At 48.2% G+C, this 24,530-nt stretch overlaps 1 protein-coding gene across 2 annotated transcripts in view; it reads right to left on the minus strand.

Moving 5' to 3' along the window:
* rbck1 (RanBP-type and C3HC4-type zinc finger containing 1) overlaps positions 1–24,530 on the minus strand; it is a 60,145-nt gene that overhangs the window by 31,201 nt on the left and 4,414 nt on the right. For both annotated transcript variants that reach the window (XM_072515237.1, XM_072515238.1), the window contains exons 2-4: positions 18,735–18,822; positions 14,078–14,222; positions 11,745–11,838 (exon numbers count right to left, since the gene is read on the minus strand). In XM_072515237.1, the coding sequence (XP_072371338.1) occupies positions 11,745–11,838; positions 14,078–14,222; positions 18,735–18,786 (291 nt within the window). In that variant the 5' untranslated portion in view covers positions 18,787–18,822. The remainder of the gene's footprint in view (positions 1–11,744; positions 11,839–14,077; positions 14,223–18,734; positions 18,823–24,530) is intronic.

Genomic DNA, 24,530 nt, shown 5'->3' on the forward strand with positions numbered 1-24,530 from the left:
GCAAGTTCCACATTCCCACCACCCTCTGGGTAAAAATGTTTTCCCTCACATCCTCTCTAAACCTCCTGCCCCGTACCTTAAATCTCTGCCCCCTGGTCATTGATCCCTCCACCAAGGGGAAAAATTTCTTCCTGTCTACTCCATCTATGCCCCTCATTATTTTATACATCTCAATCATGTCCCCCCCCCTCAGTCTCGTGTGCTCCAAGAAAAACAACCCCAGTCTATCCAATCTCTCTTCATAATTAAAACTCTCCAGCCAGGCAACACGCTGGTAAATCTCTTCTGCACCCTTTCCAGTGCTATCACATCCCATATGTGGAATCCAGAATTGCACACAATGCTCTAGCTGTGGCCTAACCAATGTTTTATACAGTTCCAGCATAACCTCACTGCTCTAAAGCTCTATGCCTCAGACAATAAAGGCAAGTATACCATGTGCCTTCTTAACCACTGTATCCACCTGCTGTGCTACCTTCAGGCAGTGTTCTTCAAAGTCGGGTGTCGGGAGGGTCGCGGAGCCGTTGTCCGCGGCGCTCCCGATCGCGCAAATCCCCGCGCAGCAGCCGGCTTTTCATAATGCCGGCTGCAAGCGGCCACGAACATGTTAAAAAACAAATTCAGCCGCATTACGCATGCGCACACAATGATCGGCGCACAACGCGCCGATAATCGGGCGCGCATGCGCAGTGCAGCCGCTATTTTTTTTTAAACGGTTGCAGCTTTTTGTTTTACAAGTTCTGAAGTGGTTTGTATTCATTTATTCATTTATTTTATACATTTAATTTTTATTTTTTTCATTTATTTTATTCATTTTTTTTTTACAATTTCATTTTTTTAAAAAATTCATTTATTTTCTTCTTTTTTTTACAAGTTCGGGGGGGTTTATTCATTTTTTTCATTTATTTTACTCATTTTATTTTAATTATTTTTTTACAAATTCGGGGGGGATTTTATTTGATAACATTTTACAGGAAAACAATTCAGAACTTTGGACAGATGGAGACTCCATACTTTCCGACACCGGAAGGATTCACCTTCATCCAACAGGTTCCATTGGAGGAGCGTGTACAAGGGCTCAAAACCATTTCCTCCATTTTTGTCAGCAGGAAACAAGGTAAGAGAAAATGGTGGGTCGCGCAGGTCGGCCGGTGTGGGTCGCGAAGGTCGGCCGGGTTGGGTCCCGAAGGGTGGCCGGTTGGTAAAAATGGGTCCCCGGAAAAAAAGTTTGAAGAACACTGCCTTAAGGGACCGGTGTACATGCACACCAAGATCTCTCTGATCCTCGGTGCTTCCCAGGGTCCTGCCGTTTATCATAGAATCCCTACAGTGCAGAAGGAGGCCATTCAACCTATCAAGTCTGCACCGGCTCTTGGAAAGAGCATCCTACTTAAGCCCATGCCTCCACCCTATCCCCGTAACCTCACCTAACCCTTTGGACACTGAGGGGCAATTTAGCATGGCCAATCCACCTAACCTGCACTTCTTTGGATTGTGTGAGGAAACCGGAACACCCGGAGGAAACCCATGTAGACACGTGCAAACTCCACACAGATAGTGACCCGAGGCTGGAATCAAACTCAGGTCCCTAACCACTGTGCCACCGTGCCGCCCCATGTATTCATGTATTCCCCTTGCCTCTTTGCCCAAGTGCATCATCTCACACTTATCCAGATTGAATTCCATTTGCCACTGATCAGCCCATCTGACCAGCCCGTCTATATCTTCCTGTAATCGAAGGCTATCCTCCTCACTATTTACCACCCCACCAATTCCCATATCATCCGCAAACTTACTGATCAACCCTCCTACATTCATATCTAAATCATTGAGAAGAAAGAGAGGTGGTCTTATTGAAACTTTTCTGACACCCTGGGCCAGTGCCTGGTCAATTCCAACCGTACTTGACCCAGAAGCTCTACACGGTTGAAATTAACTTTTTGGCTCATGGATTATTAGGACTGAGTTTAGGAGGAACTTCTTCACCCAAACGGTTGTGAACCTATGGAATTCCTTGCCCAGTGAAGCAGTTGAGGCTCCTTCATTAAATGTTTTTAAGATAAAGATAGTTTTTTGAAGAATAGAGGGATCAATGGTTATGGTGTTCGGGCCGGAAAGTGGAGCTGAGTCCACAAAAGATCAGCCATGATCTCATTGAATGGCGGAGCAGGCTCGAGGGGCCAGATGGCCTACTCCTGCTCCTAGTTCTTATGTTCTTATTATTAATGGAGATATACCTTTAAATCGAGCAGAGGAAGTAAGGAACTCAAAGTGTCAAAATAGTACACTGTGTTATAAAGTTTTGTATTTTGGACAAAATAACCCAGACTTTATGCACCAAGAGATTGGAGGGGATCGTTTTAATTAGTTGGCTGGTGGCCAATGGATTGCCCAGGGACAGTATTCTGCCCGGCAACCAACAGCGATTGGTTCCTGTCAGGTGGGTTTTTCAGAGAGAACCCGGGAGAAACCATGGGATCCTCAAGGCGGAAGCAGCTCTCCCTCTCTCTGCTCTGCTGCCTACTGTCTGAAGGCAGAAGCTTCTAGACATTGAAAGAAGAAGCTGCCTCTCTGCCTCTCTCTCTAAAGTGCTGCCTGCCTGATATTTCTGTGCGTGTACAGTGAAAACCGTTAGAAGCTGAAAGAAAATACAAAATCCACCTGAAAGTCTAGACTGAAGAAACAACTAACTGGAAAACATCCATGTGAAGCAAAAACTCATTCTTTTACTTTTGTCATTATTTTACACCCCTCTTTTCCCTCTGTGTTTGTTTGTCTGTGTGTAAAGAGGGTTTGGCAAGTTAAAAGGTTAGAGATTAGATAGTAGTTAACCAGTTATATTTGTTGCCTATTTAATTGTAGTTAATAATAAAAAGTTAATCTTGTTTTAATTTGTAAACCAGGTGATTATAGCTACTGGGCTGCCGAAGGCCAATGGTATTTTAAAATAATAATAATCTTTATTAGTATCATAAGTAGGCTTACATTAACACTGCCATGAAGTTACTGTGAAAAGCCCCTAGTCACCACATTCCGACGCCTGTTCGGGTACACAGAGGGAAAATTCAGAATGTCCACTTCACCTAACAAGCACGTCTTACAGGACCTGTGGGAGGAAACCGGAGCACCCGGAGGAAACCCACGCAGACACGGGGAGAACGTGCAAACTCCGCACAGTGACCCAAGCAGGGAATCGAACCCGGGACCCCTGACGCTGTGAAGCAACAGTGCAACACACTGCGTACCGTTAATTTCAACCGTGTTTTGACTCGGGGTCAAGTGCGGTTAGAATTGATCGCACACAGGTCCAGGGTATCTTAACAATTTCAATAAGGTCTCCTCGCATTCTTCTAAACTCCAATGGGTATAGCTTGCAGCCTGCTCAACCTATCTTCAGAAGACAACCCCTTCGCCCCAAGAATCAGCCCAGTGAACCTACTCTGATCTGCTTCCAATGTGAGTCTGTAAGGAGTAACGGAAGGTGACCAAGGCCCGAAATAGCTGGAACAAAGCATCCCTACATTTATAGTCCATCCCCCTCACAAGAAAGGCAACACTCTGCTTGCCATCTCAATTACTTGCAGTAATTACATGGTAACGTTTTGCGATTCGTACACAAGGATATCCAGATCTCCAGAACGAAAAACAAACATTGCATTACTGTGTGTTATTTTGTCTTACACCCATTTGTTTAGCTGGTCTTTCCAGAACAGAGGATTTTCTCAACAACAACTTGCAGTAATGTACAGGAAGGGTTGCCAAACCAGCTGGACTTTGATCTCGACATACCATCGACTATAATTCATGAGTTGGTGCGGGGCCAAACATCTCAGTCGGTGACGTTTCTACAATTCTCTCTCCGGTCTAAATCTGTCACAGACATGTTTCGGACACCGGTTCATGTTCCATTATGCTGCAGTAAAACTAGATTGATGCGAAACACTGAACCACGCAGCGCCCTTTTCAAAAATGAATTGGGTAATCCTCTAATACGGAACCTGCAACCAGTTCCGCTAACAACTGGAAACGTTTTCTCCAAGAATTAGACAAGCTAGAATTGTAGGAAGAAAGACACTGGGCGAACTTGTCCCAATATATGTTTGGCCGTGATCCAGATTGCAATTCACCCACAGTTACTCATTTTTTTGGAGCTTGGGGAGATTCTAACTGAAGTATCCCACACTTAGGGTGCGATTCTCCCAAAACAATTCTCAGTTATGGGCGGGATTCTCCCATCAGGCGGCAGAGTGTCAACGCCGGCGTAAAAACGGGAGTGTTTTACCCCGGCGTCGGCGCCCGTTCTGGGACCACATTCTCCGGCCCACAGGGGGCTAGCACAGCGCGGGATCGGCCCACGCCGCTCCAGCTGCCGATCCCGGCGTGAACCTGGCACCACGGGGTCTGCGCATGCGCAGTTGGGCCGGCGCCAACTAACGCATGAGCAGTGGCCTTCTTCCCCACGCCGGCCCTGACGCCAAATGGCGCAGGGCTACAGGGGCCGGGGCGGAGGAAAGGAGGCCCCCAGCCAGAGAGGCCGGCCCGCCGATCGGTGGGCCCCGATCGCGGGCCAGGCCAGAACGGAGGCCCCCACCGGGGTCGGACTCCCCTGCCCCACCCCAGGCCACCCCCAGACCCTTCAATGCCGAGGTCCCGCCGGCTCAGAGAACGTTAAAACCGCGCCAGCGGGACTCGGATTTTTTTGTGACGGCCGCTCGTCCCGTTTGGGCCGGAGAAACGGCGCGCCAGCCCATGCTGGCCCGGGTCAGAGAGTCGGCGGGTGCCCCGAACGGCACCGTGCCGACCATGCCGACGCCGATGGCGCCGATTCTCCACCCTGTGGAGATGAGGCCCACAATGAAAAATGGGTTTTGAAGAGATTGTCCTGCGCTTGGGAGCAATCAATTGCAGGCAAAACCGCATTTATAACACCTGATGAAGAGCAGGCAGAAATTAACCCAGTTAAAGCACACCAGAACCCCGCATGGGTAAATGAGGGCAGGAACAGCCAACCCCAAGAATGTTATAATTGTGGACAGCTAGGACACTTTGCATGAGAGTGCAACGCGCCCCAGAAGCAACAGGAAGAAACAGAGCAAGGCCTGTTTCGATAAAACAGTACATGCCACTGAGTTTACAGTAGGGCAACAAGTTATCCTTTCCCTTTACGACCCCACTTCATTCCTTTCCCCAAAATTTTCCGGACTGTACTCCATTTCGGACAAAGTCAGCCCCTCAGTATACCAAATAACCTATCCAAATGGTAAGTCTGCGTGGTTTCATATAAACCAGCTCAAGGCTTACGGCTCGCAGAATAACCACACACACCACATCCTGCTCGCAGCAGCAGATGGTCACGCCCCGCCCACAGATGACGTATTCCTACCCTCCCCCAACCACTCCAGCCCGTCCTCAGACACGACTTCAACTCCGCCCCCAGAGGCACGGCTCCGCCTCTCCCTTCCCTCAACCAGCAGCGACAGCGACAGTGATAGCGATCACAATGACAGCCACAGCACACCACATTACGACTATACCCCTGCACCAGGCCCCACACCCAGTGAATCTGAGCATGATTCTACCGACCCATTTGAGATCACTTATATCATAGCCCCTGACCCAGACCCACCGCCCGACGATTACGGATTGAAGCACAATAGCTCCAACCTTGACACACGATTCTGGCACCGAGACAATTTGTTCAGGCTCATCCGGAATGATGAGATGGACCCCAATTCGCCCCAAGCAGCTTTAGCACGGTTACTACAGACAAGACTTTGGCAGCCGGGAGAAGATGATGACTTAGAGTCTGACTCCCACCAAACCAATCCCTTTGCGACCCTGTTCGCTATTGAACAGTGAGGTGTCCAGATGATGGAGAAAAAAGGAACTGATGGAGAGATATGGTGTCCTTTCTGATGGAACCTGCACCATGTTTGTTGAATGTTTGTTCGTTAGTGTTAACGTTAAGTGTTGTTTGTAAACTCGAAAGTTTTCACAGCCCCACGTCACCACTCCTATGACTCGTAGTGTCATTTGGCTCCGCCCATTTTGGGCGGAGTTCTGACTCTGACGTCTCGCTGGACTTGGGTGAATCCCCCGAGGCGCGGAGGCTGTTGGGGGGTCTGCTGGAGGTTTCTCCTGCGATTCTCCGGACACCTTGTGCTCTCGCTTGAACGCAACGTGCCAAGAGAATCACGCCCGTAGAATGTTTTGTGGAGAGGGGAACTAATGGCGCCGGCAAGACCTGCTCCTCAGTGATCGGGGCGCCATTTTTAAAGGGTTCCCGTATCTCAAAGTGAAGTTGAAGGTCCCCCACATTCCCCCATCCATGGACATCGCAACCCCCCACGTACATGGGGCAACACCCCCAGCCTCGCCCCCCGGAGGGGCAATCTCCCTCCATCACTAAATGTCCACGTCAACCCCAAACCACCCAGGCATTAGGGTGACCTGGCTCCAACCCCATCCATCCTCATCGGCATCGGGGCATCACCCCCCACAATTGAGCATATCCCGCATTGGGTCACTGAGGACGCCTCACTTTTAAGACCCGCCTTTCAGAACCACCCTTTCAGGCCTCCCCTTCACCCCCATCCTACCCACCCTTCATACACCCTTTACACACCCCTCCAGGCTACTCCCTTCAGGCTATCCTCTTCATGCACCCCCCTGATGCTCCCCTTCACCCTGCCTCTGTTGAGAAATGCCCCCTTATGCCCCATCCCTTGGCAGAGCCTATTGGCACCCTGGCACCCAATGCCTGGTTGGCACTGCCACTGTCCCCAACCATCCAGGGCTGCAATGGCCTCCAGATGCCCCCCCCCAGAGTGGCCATCACGTCTGGTTTCTGTGTTTGGAAACCGGTACTGATTGCCGCCGGCCTGATGCTGCACCGTATGGGGCTGGTGAATCCCCGGGAGCCGGGAGACTCCGGCCTCAGATGGTCTGCCCATATTTAAACGAGTTTTAAGACTAATTTAAATATGCTGATCTGGATCACGCCCAGATTGCGTCGGGCGCCGTGGGTCGGAGGTTTCACGGTCAGTTGGCGCCCGGCGCGAAACCTGTTTTCGGGCTCTCCCACTATTCACCGGGAATAGCAGGATCGGTGCCGGGCGCAACGCAGCCGGAAAACCACGCCCGTTTTCTCTTGAAATGATTTTGAACTATGTCATGGGAATGTCACTTTAAGAGATGTTTGTCTTCTCAAGTGGCTGCAGTGATGTCATTGTGTGGGTGGAGCTGGGCTCTGGCTCTGCTTTTTACTTTGGCTTTGAGCTGGAAACTGTTTTTGGCTCTGAGTTTTAGTTTGGTTTTCAGTTGGAGAGCTGCATTCAAACCAAGGAGGTGTATTTTGGTCTCTCTCTTTCTGCATGCTAAAGAATGTCTCCAGATCACTTGATAATTTCAAAGTAATACCTCTTTCTGTAAGGAATGCAAACCTACTGTCTTTGTTTGAAAGGTTTTTTGACTTATGGATATTGTTAGGAAAGTTACTAAGGGTTACCTATAGAGTACTGTATCTTGGGGGGGGGGGGTATCAGTGTTGGTAGTTGATAAGATGTTTATTGTGTGTTTATAAAATGTTAACTGGATTCATAGAATAAACATTGTTTTGTTTAAATATACTTTAGATCTCTGTTGCATCACACCTGTAAAGTGGGCCCTTGTGCTCCCCATAACCAAAATCTATTAAAAATTGTGGGTCAGGTGAACTCCTTGATATACTTTGGTGTTCTCTAAACCCTGGCCCATAATAACTATTAGGTCACAGGCTACAGCTAAAAAATAATGTTGGTTTCTTGAAGGAAGGGGGAGTTTGTTCCGTGATTGGCAAAGCAGAGCTCCTGAAGGGCGATCCTCCTTTCTCCCTGCCCATTAAACATTTACGTTAAAAACTGGACTTCCTGCTCCCGCCTGGCTGCTGATGCCAATCTTCATGGATTGGGCAGCATTTGTGAAACCTAATTGCCCTTTAATTATTCATTTAAATATGGCAGCTGGACTTTCAATTTCGGTACCTGCCCACCCCCTGTATAATGGGGAGTACTCAGGGTGGGTGGGAAGATGGTAGAAAGATGGGACCCCAAATCCATTTGATGGGGTTATAAATAACAGGAACAACTGAACAGAATGTAGAGAGAAGGCCAATCAGGTGGCCTGTGGCAGAGCTCATTACAATTTTGGATGGGTCTGGTCCCACTTAGAGGAATGTCCCAAACTTGGGGCCATAAATATCAGATGGTCACAAACAAATTCAATAAAGAATTCAGGAGAAACCTCTTTATTCACCGAGCAGAAACTGGCAGCCAAGTTCCGAGTGTATGAGGACGGCCTTAACCTGGACCTTGGGTTCATGTCACATTACATGTAACCCCCACCATACTGCCCTGGCTTGAGACAATTCAACCTCGATCACCTGTGATTATCACGCACTCCACTCACAATGTTTGTTCCTGTAAAGACTCACATTCCAACCTTTCTTCACATTCCAATCTGTAATTATCTTAATAATAATATCACTTATTGTCACAAGTAGGCGTCAATGAAGTTACTGTGAAAAGCCCCTATCTTGCAATTGTCTCTCTGCCTATATATGCTGTGATTGTGAACCTGCCTCCATTCACCTGATGAAGGAGCAGCGCTCCGAAAGCTTGTGATTACAAATAAACCTGTTGGATTTAACCTGGTGTTGATGGAATTCTTACAGAGAATGGTCAGAGAATGGAACTTATTTTTATATTCGTTCATGGGAAGTGGACATTAATGGCTCAGTCACTCGCTATCACAGGGAACAGCTGAAATAAATAGCATAGATGCATTTAAGGGGAAACTCAACAAGTACACGAGGGATAAAGGGATAGAATCTAGCTGATAGGATTGGATGAAGTACAATGAGAGGAGAGTTATGTGGAGGAGAGCAGCTGAAATAACAACTCAAACCAGTTGGACCAAATGATCAGTTCCTATGGTGTAAAACTGTGCCTCTCCTCCTTTAAGATACACCGTAGAATTTGCCAGAATACATTGCACAGAAACAGACCGTACTAATATGTGCTGGTGTTTGTACTCCACATGTCACCTCCCATTCTATTTACTTCCTTCCTTTTATCTCATGTCCTCTTGTACTTTATTTATAAATGTAAAGCATGGGCCCATATTTTAGATATGCAGTCACTTTTGTTCTCAAAGCCACATGTCCTAAAGTAGCTTATAAAGTACTTTCCAACTCCCGTCTTTGATCAAGTATTTGATCTTCTGTCCTAATATCTCCTAATCTGTTTGGTGTCAAATTCTGAACACTTTGGGGTATTTTACATTAAAGATGTTAAATAAGGATAAGTGGAAGCAGGTTGTGATAATTCCATCGACGTAGTCCACCCGTTGAGCCATCGTAGATCTCTCATTAGGGAGCTGAACTATTTCTTTAGACCAATTATTATTTCTTTTGTGTATTACTGAAAAATGTTGTTGAAGCTTTTTGTCTGGCACTCATCAGCACAATTTGCAATAACACCAAATGTAAAGGGAACAACAATTTTTACTTCATGGGAAGGGAGTGTTGATTTGTTGGGAAGTGAACTCTGATTGGTAGAGGTGTTGTCATGGCAAATGCACCAGTTCACTGATGTTTGACACTTAACTGCCAAGCTTTGCTTAAATACAAGCCAGACAGGTTGTCTCTGATTGATCCTAGGGAATGAACTAGGTAATGGTTGTTGCCTATTTTCTTTACTTATACTCACTGGAGTTCAAAAGGAGGAGAGGGAATCTGATCAAGGTATATATAATACTAAAGGGATTGATAAAGTAAATGTAGACCAAATGTTCCCCTTTGTGGGGAAATCTAGAACAAGGGGCGTCATTCTCCGACCCCCCGCCGGGTCGGAGAATGGCCGTTGGCCGCCGTGAATCCCGCCCCCGCCCCCGCCGGAGTCTCCGGTACCGGAGATTGGGCGGGGGCGGGAATCGGGCCGCGCCGGTTGGCGGGACCCCCCCGCTCAATTCTCCGGCCCGGTTGGGCCGAAGTCCCGCCCAGAAATTGCCTGTCCCGCCGGCGTAAATCAAAGCTGGTATTTATGCCGGCGTGGGCGGGCTCCGGGGTCCTGGGGGGGGGGGCGCGGGGCGATCTGACCCCGGGGGGTGCCCCCACGGTGGCCTGGCCCGCGATCGGGGCCCACCGATCCGCGGGCGGGCCTGTGCCGTGGGGGCACTCTTTCCCTTCCGCCTCCGCCACGGCCTCCACCATGGCGGAGGCGGAAGAGACTCTCCCCACTGCGCATGCACGGGAAACTGTCGGCCGCCGCTGATGCTCCCGCGCATGCGCCGCATTTCCGCGCCAGCTGGCGGGGCACCAAACGCCATTTCCGCCAGCTGGCGGGGCAACAAACGCCATTTCCGCCAGCTGGCGGGGCGGAAATCCCTCTGGCGCCGGCCTAGCCCCTCAATGTTGGGGCTCGGCCCCCAAAGATGCGGAGCATTCCGCACCTTTGGGCCGGCGCGATACCCGTCTGATTGGCGCCGTTTCTGGCGCCAGTCGGCGGACATCGAGCCGTTGGGGGAGAATTTCGCCCCTGATGTAGATTTAAAACTGAGATGAGGAGGAACCACTTCAGGCAGAGGGTGGTGAATTTGTGGAACTCGCTGCCCTATATTGCGATGGAGTCCGAATCATTAAATGGTTTCAAGAGGGAGATAGATATATTTCTGATTTTAAAATCGGGTTAAAGGGATATGGGGAACAGGTAGGGAGATGGATTTGAGACCAGGAAGAGATCAGCTATGATCTGATTGAATGGCGGAGCAGGCTCGAAGGGTTGAATTGCCTACTTCTGCTCCTAGTTCCTATGTTTAGTTGAAACAGGTGCAATGTGTGTACATGTTCTTTCTGTCTATTCTGTGTATTAGTATATGTAGCTTCTGGCACACATAAGTGCATTACACTGTGAGCCCAGCTGATAATCTTAAATTGGGTTCTCAGCGTAATTATTAGCACTTCAAGGCTGCTTCATATCAAATAGCATGTCCCTTCAGTTGTTTGTAACAGACAAGGTGCCGACCACACCCAACCAGCCTGTGTTTGCAATACTCAGAATAGGTGACAGCCATTCTCTGGTTCCTTGCCAGGGCAATGCCTTGACCAGTCAGAGTCAAACTGCCAGGTTCGAATTTTAACAAATGCCGACCTTGCCAGTGACACCCACGCCCAATGAATGAATAAAGAAAGGTTGCAAGCTCCCAAGAACGACAATGTGATCATGACAAGGTATAAGCGGCTTTTGATGATGTTGTATGAGGGATAATTGTTGATCAGGACACTGGGGGGAACTCCCCTCGCGCTTCTTCAAAGTAGTGCTGTGGGGGTCCTTAACGTTCATTTGAGGGAACAGGATGGGGTTTTGGTTCAAAGTCTATCCCATAGTGCCTCACATTCCTGGAGTGTGACTTCAACCCACAATCTTCTGACTCAGAGGGAAAGGTGTCATCCACTGAGGCACAGCTGGCACCAAAGTATCTTTTCAAAGTCTAAACAAAAGATCCTTAACCATTACTGACCAAGTCAGAAAAGCATAATCTAGCTTGTGATATTACTCACAATGTGGGGGGGCTTGTAGATTATGCTTTCCTCGCACTTGTCATCATGATGTCCACCTCCCCATAATTCACCACATATTATTGGCTATTCTGGGTGTATTCTTCCCGATTGTGCATCAGATTACATTGTAACTAGCCTCTCATTTTACCTTTGACTTCAGCGTTGCAATGGTCATGTACGGAAAGACATCCATTGTGATGGATGTTCCGTGCGACTGTGAATCTTCAACCCCAACTCTTAATCTGAAAGTAAGCAGTGGGATATGGTTACCTCAGAAAAAATAAGCTGCTCGTTCTAAATCACACTTGTGCTTTGTTTGTAAACCAGCAGCGAAGGTGAAGGGGGGCATTGTAAAGCTAAGCAATATACAAACACATGTTGTCAGTCAGTGTGAGTTGCCAACAGGAATTTGAGAGGGCTACAGTGGTTCAGTTCCACCTTTCTTTCTTTCATCCTTAGGGGCTGTTATATGTTTGAAGACCATTACACAGCTAACTATGAGAGCACAAATAGAAGGAACACCAGTTTTCGCTCCATGAGGCCCAGGATTGGTGGGAGCTGAGGTAAGATTAAAAAAGATGCCGACTCACTCACAGTCCCACATACCCTAGTATCTAAACTCAAAATAAACTGGCACAGGCCTGAACAGGGTCACCAACAACCCAGCAACAGGGCACAACACTTCTCTACTCACCATTCCGTTCACCAGAGATTTGATAAAGGAGATCAAAATGTGAAGAGGAAAATACTTATAAAATATTTCTGTGGTATTCTTGTGAAGCAGGATGGTGGGGGCTGTGTGTGCTTAATTTAATTAAACTGAAGGTAATTGGGCTGCATCAAAGGAGCCAGGTGTAATGACAGGTATTTGAAGCAGAGATCACCAAGTAAAGGCAACTGGCTGGATTCTCCGTCGGCGGGATCCTCTGCCCGCGGATTTCCCGGTGGTGTGGGGGGTGCCCACAGTGAGAAACCCCATCGGCCAGCTGCCGGCGGGGGGGGGCGTGCCGCACCTGAAAATGGGTACGGCGGGACGGGTATCCTGCTCAACGTGTATGGAAATTTGTTTCAAGGGATAAGGAGGTTTATTCGTGTTTAATTGGTAAAGGGCAAAGAGCCAGGGGCTGGTTTAGCTCACTGGGCTAAATCGCTGGCTTTTAAAGCAGACCAAGGCAGGCCAGCAGCACGGTTCAATTCCCGTACCAGCCTCCCCGAACAGGCGCCTGAATGTGGCGACTAGGGGCTTTTCACAGTAACTTTATTGAAGCCTACTTGTGACAATAAGCGATTTTCATTTCATTTCAGTAAAAAGGAATTTTATGTGTAAAAGGTCACAATTGAATGAATAAAGCAAATTTATTAAATGTTGTTTGACCCAAGAGTGGGGGCAACAGAGCACATGAAAGATCTTTATATTTTGAACACAGTTAAGTTCAGAGAGATCTTGAAAACAATAGTTTTAAAGATAAAAGAGGATACACATACCTAAGGAAAGGGTGGTAGCTGTGTTGAGGGGAGCCGCCATATTAAGCCATGTTAAGTGTGTTCTTTGGAGAGAGCTGGAAATAGAAGCAAAATGAGCAGTCTCCAGAAACCTAGAGAAGTGTCTGCTGTTTTGAAAAGTAGGGTTTTGTTATAAAGCTCTTGGCATCCTCCACAGGGAAGTGAGTGAGAGAGAGAGAGAGAGAGAGAGCGCTAAGCACTGTGACATTCCTTCCTGATAGCAACAGTGGGTACCCTGTGGTCAATTTACTGGATTCTTTATACATTATCCATAGGGTCTGTTGCCTAAAAGGGGTGTTTGTGACTCGAATCACTTAAAAATCTCTGGGAAACATTCGTAAGACTAGTGTAATCTTATGTGTTTAAGTTTTCTTTTCTTTTGTTAATAAATGTTTTAATTTACTATTTAAAAGATCTAAAAGTATTAGAAATTGTGACACCTGACTTCAGCACACGTAAGCACAAATTAAAAATTGCTGTGATAGCTTGTTTAGTTTCCCTTTGGGACTCGGTCAGCAAGGTGATGACCACCTGCCTGATCATAACAAAAGTTACGAAAGCTTTTCCTTCTTTACTCTCTCAGAACCAGAGGACTGTGTGACCAAAGGACCCAGATTTAAGGTGATTTGGCAAAAGAACCCATAGGCGACATGCGGACACATTGTTTTTACATGATGCACTATGATGTGATGGAAAACACTGACTGAAAGGACAGTGGAAGCATATTCAATAGTAACTTGAGGAGAGAATTGGATAAATACTGGAAGATAAAGTAACTTACAGGGCCATAGGGAAAGAGCAGAGGAGTCACATTCATTGAATAACCCTACCAAGGAGCCACCACAGCCATGATGGGCTGATTGGCCACTTTCTGTGCTACATTATTTGATGATTCTATCCCATCTTCAGTTTATTTGGGAAATAGAATGGTCATTGCCAGCACCATCTTCCCAGAGAATCCTGGTTAATCTCACTTACTTGATTTCATGTTGAGGAAAGGCAGTCTCCTTGATTTGGACGATGACAGGTGCATGTTTCTCAGCCAGGTTCCTGGCGCACTCGATTGCCGTTTCCTTGTCTCCCAGCTCAATCGCTCTGCTCATTTCCTGAGCGACAGCTTCCACTGTAGGAATAAGAGATGAGCCAGGTCGCCAGATTGTTCAGACACAGGAGGAAAGGGGGAGAAAGGCAGCTGGTAACTGTGTTGTCCCATCATGTTTTACCCATCACCAACCCCCCCTCCCGCCTTACCCCATCATCATTAGGGCAGCACGGTAGCACAAGTGGATAGCACTGCGACTTCACAGCGCCAGGGTCCCAGGTTCGATTCCCTGCTGGGTCACTGTCTGTGCGGAGGCTGCACGTTCTCCCCGTGTCTGCGTGGGTTTCCTCCCACAGTCCAAAGACGTGCAGGTTAGGTGGATTGGCCACACTAAATTGCCCTTAGTGTCCAAAAAGGTTAGAAGGAGTTATTGGGTTACGGGGATAGGGTGGAAGTGAGGGCTTAAATGGGTCAATGCAGACTCGATGGGCCGAATGGCCTCCTTTTGCACTGTATGCTATATTCTATGTTCTATCCCTTTCGTCATTTGATCATTCCACTCCTTCACGCTATCACAGGCCTTTTCTGGTGTTCTTTCTGGCACCCCACCCCCACCTTAGTTTCCTGCCTCTGTACTCGCTTAAAATCTGTGAAGTATTGAACACCTTCCAGGGCTATCGGGCGGCCATCAATCTGAAACGTTAACACTGTTCCTCTCTCTGCGGATGCTACCTAACTTGCTGAGGAATCCTTCCAGCATTTTCTGGTTATTTTCAGCTTCATGCTCCTGTGAAGCACCTTGGGCTGTTTTATTATGTCGAAGGTGCTATATAAATAAAGGTTGTTGTTGTATCTCAGATTTCCAGCGTTCGCAGTGTCTTGCTTTGGCCGTCGTGGAGGCTTTCATCAATGATCCTAAGCAGATGTCGTTATTCTGTAGTAAACAGAATTCCGTTCACAGAGAGGAATATTCTGGTGCCCAAAAGACATTGAAGAAAACCCCTGCCTTCACCACCTGAGCAATACCTGGTCAGAATGGATGCCCTGTCCATTATATGATTTTCATCCCATTGGTTTCAATGGAGTCTATGTCCAGTGGGTTCTCTAATGGGCTGATCTGCTTTGCCAGATTACTGCCCAGACAAAGATGGAAATTTACTCCATTGGTTAGCAGTACAGACTTGACTATTGCTGAAAAGAGAGACGTATTCTCAAAGTTTTCCAACTTGCACCCAGCAGAAGAAACAAGAATGCCAAATTTCAAACAACCACAATTTATACTATAGGAGAAAAGGGCGCAGATTGGCTGACAAGTTGACTCTGATTGGCCGAGGCATGGCCATTGAGAATGTTTAACCAGGGTTAAAACTCCACACAATGTGGCTAAACTAACAGACAGTGACCCAGGGCTGGGATCGAACCTGGGTCCTCAGCGCCATGAGGCAGCAGTGCTAACCACTGCACCACCGCCCTTAAGCTACAAAAGTAGGAAGGAGAGGATATAATTGAAAATGGCCGACGAGTAAACTAACATAATGTCATGTGAGTGTTCCTTTAATAAAGGTTTGTCTTATCGCATGACTTGCAGCACGGCTTCAGTGATGTCATTTGTGGGTGGAGCTGGGCTGTGGCTCTCAGGTGAGAGGGGGGTCCAGTGTTCTGGTTTCAGTTTTGGTTTGTTGCTTTGGACTGCAGAAGAAAGAAGCAGTGTTTCCCTGGTTTCATTTTGAAGCTGTTCCAGGGAACTGAAGGCACATTAGGTGTGGCAAACCTACCTTGGTAACTTTAAAGATAGAGTTGCTTTCCGGAAGGAGTTTTGAATCTACTGTTTGGAGGCTGGATCAGGGAAAGGACCAGTCCCATTCAAGTGAGATTACAGTGTGCTGGGCCATGTCCTTAAAAAGGGGTTTTGGTTAATTGGATTTTGTATTGAATTGGAACAGCTAAGGGAGATTCATTAAGAGTTATATACATAGTTTACTGTAGTTGTGTGTTTTTTCATGTTTGTAATTGAGAACAAATTCTTGATAACTGTTTCATATATGTTAACTACATTCTTATAATAAACTTTGTTTTGATAAAAGCACCGAGGAAGTCTGTTGAATCACACCTGAAGTGAAGACTCTTGTGCTCATCCTAGCCAAATTCAACATAAAAGTTATAGGTCAGGCGAGCTTGAAGATACACTTCAGAGTTTCTAAGCCCTGGCCCATAACAATAGCGAAAAGTATGTTCTATGTTCTAAAAAAAAAGGGGAGCACGGTAGCACAAGTGGATAGCACTGTGGCTTCACAGCACCAGGGCCCCAGGGTTCGATTCCCCGCTGGGTCACTGGCTGTGCAGAGTCTGCACGTTCTCCCCGTGTGTACGTGGGTTTCCTCCGGGTGCTCCGGTTTCCTCCCACAGTCCAAAGACGTGCAGGTTAGGTGGATTGGCCATGCTAAATTGCCCTTAGTGTCCAAAAAAGATTAGGAGGGGTTATTGGGTTATGGGGATAGGGTGGAAGTGAGGGCTTAAGTGGGTCGATGCAGACTCAAGGGGCCGAATGGCCTCCTTCTGCACTGTATGTTCTATGCTCGATGTTCTATGTCGTGAACAGTCTTTCAAGAGGAATGGCATCAATTGCAATTAACAGGAATATCATCCAGTGAATGCGGTATATGACTTTGAGAAAGCTAGCCTCCGTCAGCCATGGCTCAGTTGGCAGCACTTGGTCACCTCTGGGTTAGAAGGTTGAGGGGTTCAAATCCTGCTCCAGTGACGAGAGTAAAATCTAGATCGGACACTGTTGGAGGTGTCATCTTTTGGATGGGACGTTAAAGCAACTCTCCCAGTTGACAACCATGGCAACAAGCACTTAGGGTCTGGAATGCACTGCCTGAGATCGTGCGGGAGGTGGGTTCAGTTCAAGAGGGAATTTGTTGATTATCTGAAGAGGTGACAATGTGCAGACTTATGGGGAAAATGACAGTAGAACGGAACTAGTTAAGATGCTCATTTGCAGAGCCAGTGCAGACACGATGGTTCGAGTGGGCGCCTTCTGCAGTAGAACAATTCTGTGATGATTTCGAGGGCCAATATATATCCTGTTCATGTCACCTTGCTGTAAACTGGCTGCTCTGCAGATGGAACAATGTAATGGTGATTGGCACAGCCTTGGGAGTAATGGGGTGGATTGTCCCGGAACCCCCCGCAGTGATATTATGCTGGGAACAGCCTTAATTGACTCAGACTGGGACTTCAACCCCCACCCCCAAGGGAGAGACGTTCCACCGGAGACAGCTGACAGCCAATCTGACAGCAGGCAGTCCCCAATGATGAAGACGTAATGGATCCTGGACTTCAGGTAAATCGGGGATTTGGGTCGAGCATACCTGGCAGACCCCAGTGACAGCGAGGGGAAGAGGGGGTTGGGGAGGTAGGGCTTTAGACATCTGGGTGGGGAATAAAACCGGGGAGGGGGGGGGGGGGGGGGGGTTACCACCTTGGGGATGGGGCGCCTCGGTGGGCATAGGGGATCCCCAAAGGAGACCTCCCCCACCCACCCCTTCTTGCCGGTAAGCAGCTCCAGCAGTGAAAGCTGCCAGGCTGCCTGCCTTTCTTCCGCCTTCCCCTGCCATACAAGTCATGGCTGCAGAGGTGGAATCATGTCTTAAAGTGCCTCCCAAGGATGAGCAGGCAACCTGATGTCTTACCTGCCCATGGTAACATGGTGGGCAGGCCTGGAGTGAGTGAGACAACAGTGGCAGGCGCCCTGATTTATTTTGAGCTCCCCAACCTTCGAATACACTGCGAGTGGGGCTGTGAAATTCCGCCCTCGGTGAGACCCTTTTGATTGCCACAGAAATTCGATGGGTCGCAAGTGTTATTTCTTGACAGACGTTATTCAATACGAAATTCAGGAGAAAGGTCCTCACAGCGAGGGGTGAGAAGGTGGAACTCACAGTCACATGGAGTAGTTGATAGTGTCGATGCTAGGTAGACACACGAGGGAGGGAGGCAGAGCAGGGTATGATGAAGAGGGGGCGGTAGGGAGCTTGTGTGGTGCTTAAATGATGCCAGTTGGGCCTGTTTCTCTGCTGTAAATGATTTTTTATCATTGGTTCTTGGGATGTGGCGTCGCTGGGCTGGGCCAGCATTTTCTGCCCATCCCTAATTGCCCCCGAACTGAGTGGCTTGCTCGGCCATTTCAGAGGGGGGCAATTAAGAGTCAACCATATCTCTGTGTGGTTCTGGAGTCTGGAGACACATGTAGGCCAGACCGGAAGGAAGATTCCCTTCTCTGATGGGCATTAGTGAGCAAGCTGGGTTTTTACGACGATCGACAATGGTTTCATGGCCGACATTAGACTTTTAATTCCAGATATTTATTGGATTCAATTTCCTCCATCTGCCGTGGTGGGATTTGAACCCAGGACCCCAGAGCGTTACTCTGGGTGTCTGAATTACTAGTCCAGTGACAATACAACTGCGCCACCATCTCCCCCTTCAAACTCAATGTCGTTCGAGGTCAGTGGCCATTGATGCAGCCATTTCTCTGGTGTGAAAATGCACAGCCATGTCAATAGGAGATGTCAATTTTGGGAAACTGACCTGTTTCTATCTGGTCCATGCTTGGATGTTTTGTTGTTATCCTGTTAGACATTGATATCTTTCCACCTCAGCACCAGAGTAGACAGATCTGTAGGGATAAATGGGAAGAAGATGCATCACAATTAATTGAACTAGAAATATTGGGGCCTGTATCGATATGTGTATTTAAAAAAAATCTTCAGTAACAGGCTCATATTGGGTATAAAACGAGGCAGACATTAACATATATCCCTCAACCATCAACACCAACAATGTAACAGTTTATTCAGCTCATTTGTATTTGTGGGATCATCAGATGAGTGACTCCCCTTGGCATCAAGGCAACAGTTGACAGAGTGCGGCATCAAAGAGCCCCACAGGAATTGAAGTCAATAGCAATCAGAAACTGTTGGTTGGAGTCATACCTGGTCATTCGAGGTCAATCACCTCCAGAACATCGCTGTAGGAGCTCCTCAGGGCAGCGTCCGAGGCCCAATCATCTTCAGCGGCTTCATCAATGACCTTCCTTCCGACATAAGGTCAGAAGTGGGGATATTCCCTGATGACTGCACCATGTTCAGCACCATTCGCGACTCCTCAGATACTGAACCAGTCCATGTCCAAATGTAGCAAGACCCGGATAACATTCGGGATTGGGCTGACACGTGGCAAGTAGCACACACAGGTGCCAGGAATCTCCAAGAGAGAATCTAACCATCTCCCTTGACATTCAATGGCATTGCCATCACTGAATCCACCACTATCAACATCCTGGTGGTTACCGTTGACCAGAAACTGAACTGGGCCAGTCACATAAATACTGTGGCTACAAGGCCAGGTCAGAGGCTGAGAATTCTGTGGCGAGTAACTTACCTCCTGACTCTCCAAAGCCTGATGTTACAATGTGCATGGAGACCAACAAAACAAAACAACAATATTTGCCAACCGCCCCAGCAAAAGCCAATGCGGAAGGTTTCACTTTTTTGTAACTTTTATTTTAACAATCAAACTAAAATCAAGATAAATTGAATGCAAATTAACAGGCAATTCACAGTTCATATAACTTATAAATTACACATTGAGCAGCAAATACAACAACAATTGTTCACTCAGATTTATCGAGCAGTCTATTCTATAGAGCAGAGATTTCAACCACAAAGTCATTGAAAGATCAGATCGTTCTCGAGTAGAATTCCAACTCCTGTTCTTCAAAGATGTAGCCACTAGTTATTATCAGCCCCAGGTGGGGTTCCTCAAAAGTTGTTGATCCGAGTGAGACCCCTCGATTGGTCACCGTCTGGCTGGGAATCCCCCCCCCCCCCCCCCTCCCCCACCCCACCCCCCAAAATCGTTACAAACCGGGGTGAGGGGTGATGATTGGCTCCGTCTCTTTATTCAATCCACCCTCTGCTGGTAGCAACAAAGGTTTAACAGGGTTCTAGGTGGCACGATGGCGCAGAGGTTAGCACTGCTGCCTCACAGCGCGAAACGTCCCGGGTTCGATCCCGGCCCTGGGTCACAGTCTGTGTGGAGTTTGCACATTCTTCCCGTGTTTGCGTGGGTTTCACCCCCACAACCCAAAGGCGGAGGTGGAAGGGAAAGAGTGCCCCCACGGCTCAGGCCTGCCCGCGGATCGGTGGGCCCCGATCGCGGGCCAGGCCACCGTGGGGGCACCTCCAGGGTCCAGATCCCCCCGCGCCCTCCCCGAGAACCCCGGAGGCCGCCCGCAGAGCCAGGTCCTGCCGGTAAGTACCTACTCTAATTTACGCCGGCGGGACTGGCCTAAAACGAGCGGCCGCTCGGCCCATCGCAGGCCGGAGAATCGCTGGGGGGGGGGGGGGAGGCCACTGCCAACGGCCCCCGACCGGCACGGTGCGATTCCCGCCCCCGCCAAAACCCCGGCGCCGGAGAATTCGGTGCCGGATTCACGCCGCCCCCCCCCCCCGGCGATTCTCCGACCAGGCAGAGGGTCGGAGAATCCCGCCCCCAGTGTTTAAAAAGGAGCCAACTTAACCAGGCTTTATTGAGTTAAGATAGAGTAAGTGTATTAACTACTAAAAGAGTAAGGAGAAATGGCAGAACACATGCATCTACATTCATAAAAAGTTATACGGAAGTCCTCGAGTTGTGAGGAATAGATGGTAATGAGATACGTCTCTTTTCAGTAATATTGGCTCCTGCTGATGAATATGGTTCAGGTGTCGTGTATTCCAATTGAGAGATTTCAGTTCCCTTTTCCAGTCACTATATTTATTTCCTTCAGTGTGCGTAGTAACCTCTAGCTGCTGTTCCTCAGCGCTCGCACACACACAAACACACACCCACACAGACCAACTAGCATGCAGTCGAGGGAGGGAGTTCCAGAGGAATTTCAGAAGAATCCCAGGAGGATCTCTTTGGCCGGGGACGGCAGCCTCACGTTTTATGCCCCAGATGCGGATTCCACCTGATATGCACTCTTTTGTCGAGGCCATTATAGCCAGGGACCTTGAGAGGAGATCACTATTGTGTCCCTTTGTCTTCCAGAGATGGTAATCAGTCTCAGAATGTGTTTGATAAGTACCCTGAATTGTCTGGAAGCACAGATAGGTGACCCCATTGCTCCGCAGAGATCCTCTGCAGTCATCCCTGTCAATGGTGAATGGGGCATTCGTTAGTCATCATTGGTGTCTCATGTCCATTTTAAAATTAAACAAAATGGCTCCTTTTTATAAGTCCAGTATTTCCATATAGGACTCCGTGTTTTTGTCTACAAACCCAACAGAAGCTCACAATCAACCCGAGTTCCACAGATACGAGCTTCAACACAAAGGTGTAGAATCATAGGATCCCTACAGTGCAGAAGGAGGCCATTCGGCCCATCGAGCCTGCACCATCCCGCTCCCTCATATTCCCTTAACCCCACCTAACAATTGGACACTAAGGGGCAATTCATCATGGCCCAATTCATCTCGGTGTCCATGTACATAGATCCCTGAAAGTTGCCACCCAGGTTGAGAGGGTTGTTAAGAAGGCGTATGGTGTGTTAGCTTTTATTGGTAGAAGGATTGAGTTTCGGAGCCATGAGGTCATGTTGCAGCTGTACAAAATTCTGGTGCGGCCGCATTTCGAGTATTGCGTGCAGTTCTGGTCGCCGCATTATAGGAAGGATGTGGAAGCATTGGAAAGGGTGCAGAGGAGATTTACCAGGATGTTGCCTGGTATGGAGGGAAGATCTTATGAGGAAAGGCTGAGGGACTTGAGGCTGCTTTTGTTAGAGAGAAGAAGGTTAAGAGGTGACTTAATAGAGGCATACAAGATGATCAGAGGATTAGATAGGGTGGACAGTGAGAGCCTTTTTCCTTGGTTGGTGATGGCTAGCACGATGGGACATAGCTTTAAATTGAGGGGAGATAGATATAAGACTGATGTCAGAGGTAGGTTCTTTACTCAGAGAGTAGTAAGGGTGTGGAATGCCCTGCCTGCAACAGTAGTGGACTCGCCAACACTAAGGGCATTCAAATGGTCATTGGATAGACATATGGACAATAAGGGAATGGTGTAAATGGGCTTTAGAATGGTTTCAAAGGTCGGCGCAACATCGAGGGCCGAAGGGCCTGAACTGTGCTGTAATGTTCTATGTTCTATAGCCAATCCATCTAACATGCACATCTTTGGACTGTGGGAGGAAACCGGAGCACCCGGAGGAAACCCACGCAGACACGGGGAGTAAGTGCAAACTCCACGCAGACAGTCACCCAAAGTCAAGATTGTACCTGGGTCCATAGTACTGTGAGGCAACAGTGCTAACCACTGTTCCACCATGCCGCCCTTCTCCAGAACACCTCAGCTCTGCTTACAATGGTGTTGATAGCATGGCTCCACCAACATTACCTTTATCTGAACCCTCAGTGACAAGCCGAGGCACTGAATGGCCAAGTGTGGTTAGTCAATTACTTCAAGTAATGAAACAGCTGTAGCAACCCTCCATTTGCCTCTTGCTAGTTCTTGGATCCAGCCATCATTTTCTTCGATATGGAGATGCCGGCGTTGAGCTGGGTGGGCACAGTAAGAAGTCTTACAACACCAGGTTAAAGTCCAACAGGTTTGTTTGGAATCACTAGCTTTCGGAGGGTAGCTCCTTCATCAGGTGAGTGAAGAGGTAGGTTCCACAAACACATATATATCGACAAAGCCAATGATGCAAGATGATACTTTGAATGCGAGTCTTTGCAGGTAATTAAGTCTTTACAGGTCCAGACAGTGTGACTGGAGAGAGGGATAATCGCAGGTTAAAGAGGTGTGAATTGCCCCAAGCCAGGACAGTTGGTAGGATTTCACAAGCCCAGGCCAGATGGTGGGGGGTGAATGTAATGCGACATGAATCCAAGGTCCCGGTTGAGGCCGCACTCATGCATGTGGAACTTGGCTATCAGGTTCTGCTCGGCGATTCATTTGCCTCAGCCTGCCTGTACGGCACTCCCATTTGTCATGAACTTGGATAGCACTGCATTCAAGTTTCGGTTCCCTTCCAATTAGCGTCTGACTCATAGATTATCATAGAATTTACAGTGCAGAAGGAGGCCATTCGGCCCATCGAGTCTGCACCGGCTCTTGGAAAGAGCACCCTACCCAAGGTCAACACCTCCATCCTATCCCCATAACCCAGTAACCCCACCCAACACTAAGGGCAATTTTGGACACTAAGGGCAATTTATCATGGCCAATCCACCTAACCTGCACATCTTTGGACTGTGGGAGGAAACCGGAGCACCCGGAGGAAACCCACGCACACACGGGGAGGATGTGCAGACTCCGCACAGACAGTGACCCAAGCCGGAATCGAACCTGGGACCCTGGAGCTGTGAAGCAATTGTGCTATCCACAATGCTAACGTGCTGCCCTCTAATAATACAATACAATACTCTAATAATACACGGACTCAGATAATACAAGCTTTAAAACCAATGTCAGTCCACTTAACAGAATATTCGACAAGTCATTTGTTCAGACGATGCTCACGTATCCTGCCCCATAGGTTCCGCACACCAATGATTCCATCACACTGTCCACCGTCTGCAAGGCACAAGTCAGGAGTGTAACGGGATACTCTCCACTTGCCGAATGAATGTGGCTCCAATACTCAGCAAGAAGCTTGACATTGTCCAGGCCAAAACGTCCGCTTGATCTGTATCATTATTGGAAAGCCATTTCCAAATATACTAATAATGGTCATAAAATATCATAAACAGAACGAGACTATGGCGGAATTTTGAGTCATTGTGAGCGATCAGTGAGCGCAGCGACATGGATGGAAAATACGGCAAGCAGCGGGATTCTTGCTGGTAGAAATTGGGCTTCCGATCTTCCAGGTTCCTCACCAGTGGCGGAATGAGAATACTGCTATGGAACGCCTTGAACCTAATTTAAATACGTTATAATACCATAAATGAGCCCTCCCACCGGGACTTTACTGGTCACACTGGCAGCTGTATGAAAACAAAAACCTGGCGCCCGCACTTCAGAAGGGGTTATCGGAAGTGCGTGCTCAGGTCGCCATTATCCTCCAGGGTGCCCGTCGCAGAGGGGACAGCGGAGTGGATGCAGGGAACCCAGACAACTTTAGCTCAGGGGGCGGGGGTGGGGGCTTCAGTATCAGCATCTCGGAGGAGGAGGGCGGTTCACTCTCAGGCCTTAGTGGCCCTTCATGGCTGGAAGCCTCTAGGTTTAAAGGGTCTGGCGACTTGTTTTCAGGCAACGCCTCCTTGCTGGGCAGATATCACCTGTTGTACTTTAACCTGGTGTTGTAAGACTTCTTGCTGTGTCCAAATTTGAAGA

The sequence above is a fragment of the Scyliorhinus torazame genome, chromosome 8 (assembly GCF_047496885.1).
Source record: "Scyliorhinus torazame isolate Kashiwa2021f chromosome 8, sScyTor2.1, whole genome shotgun sequence".
Taxonomy (NCBI): domain Eukaryota; kingdom Metazoa; phylum Chordata; class Chondrichthyes; order Carcharhiniformes; family Scyliorhinidae; genus Scyliorhinus; species Scyliorhinus torazame.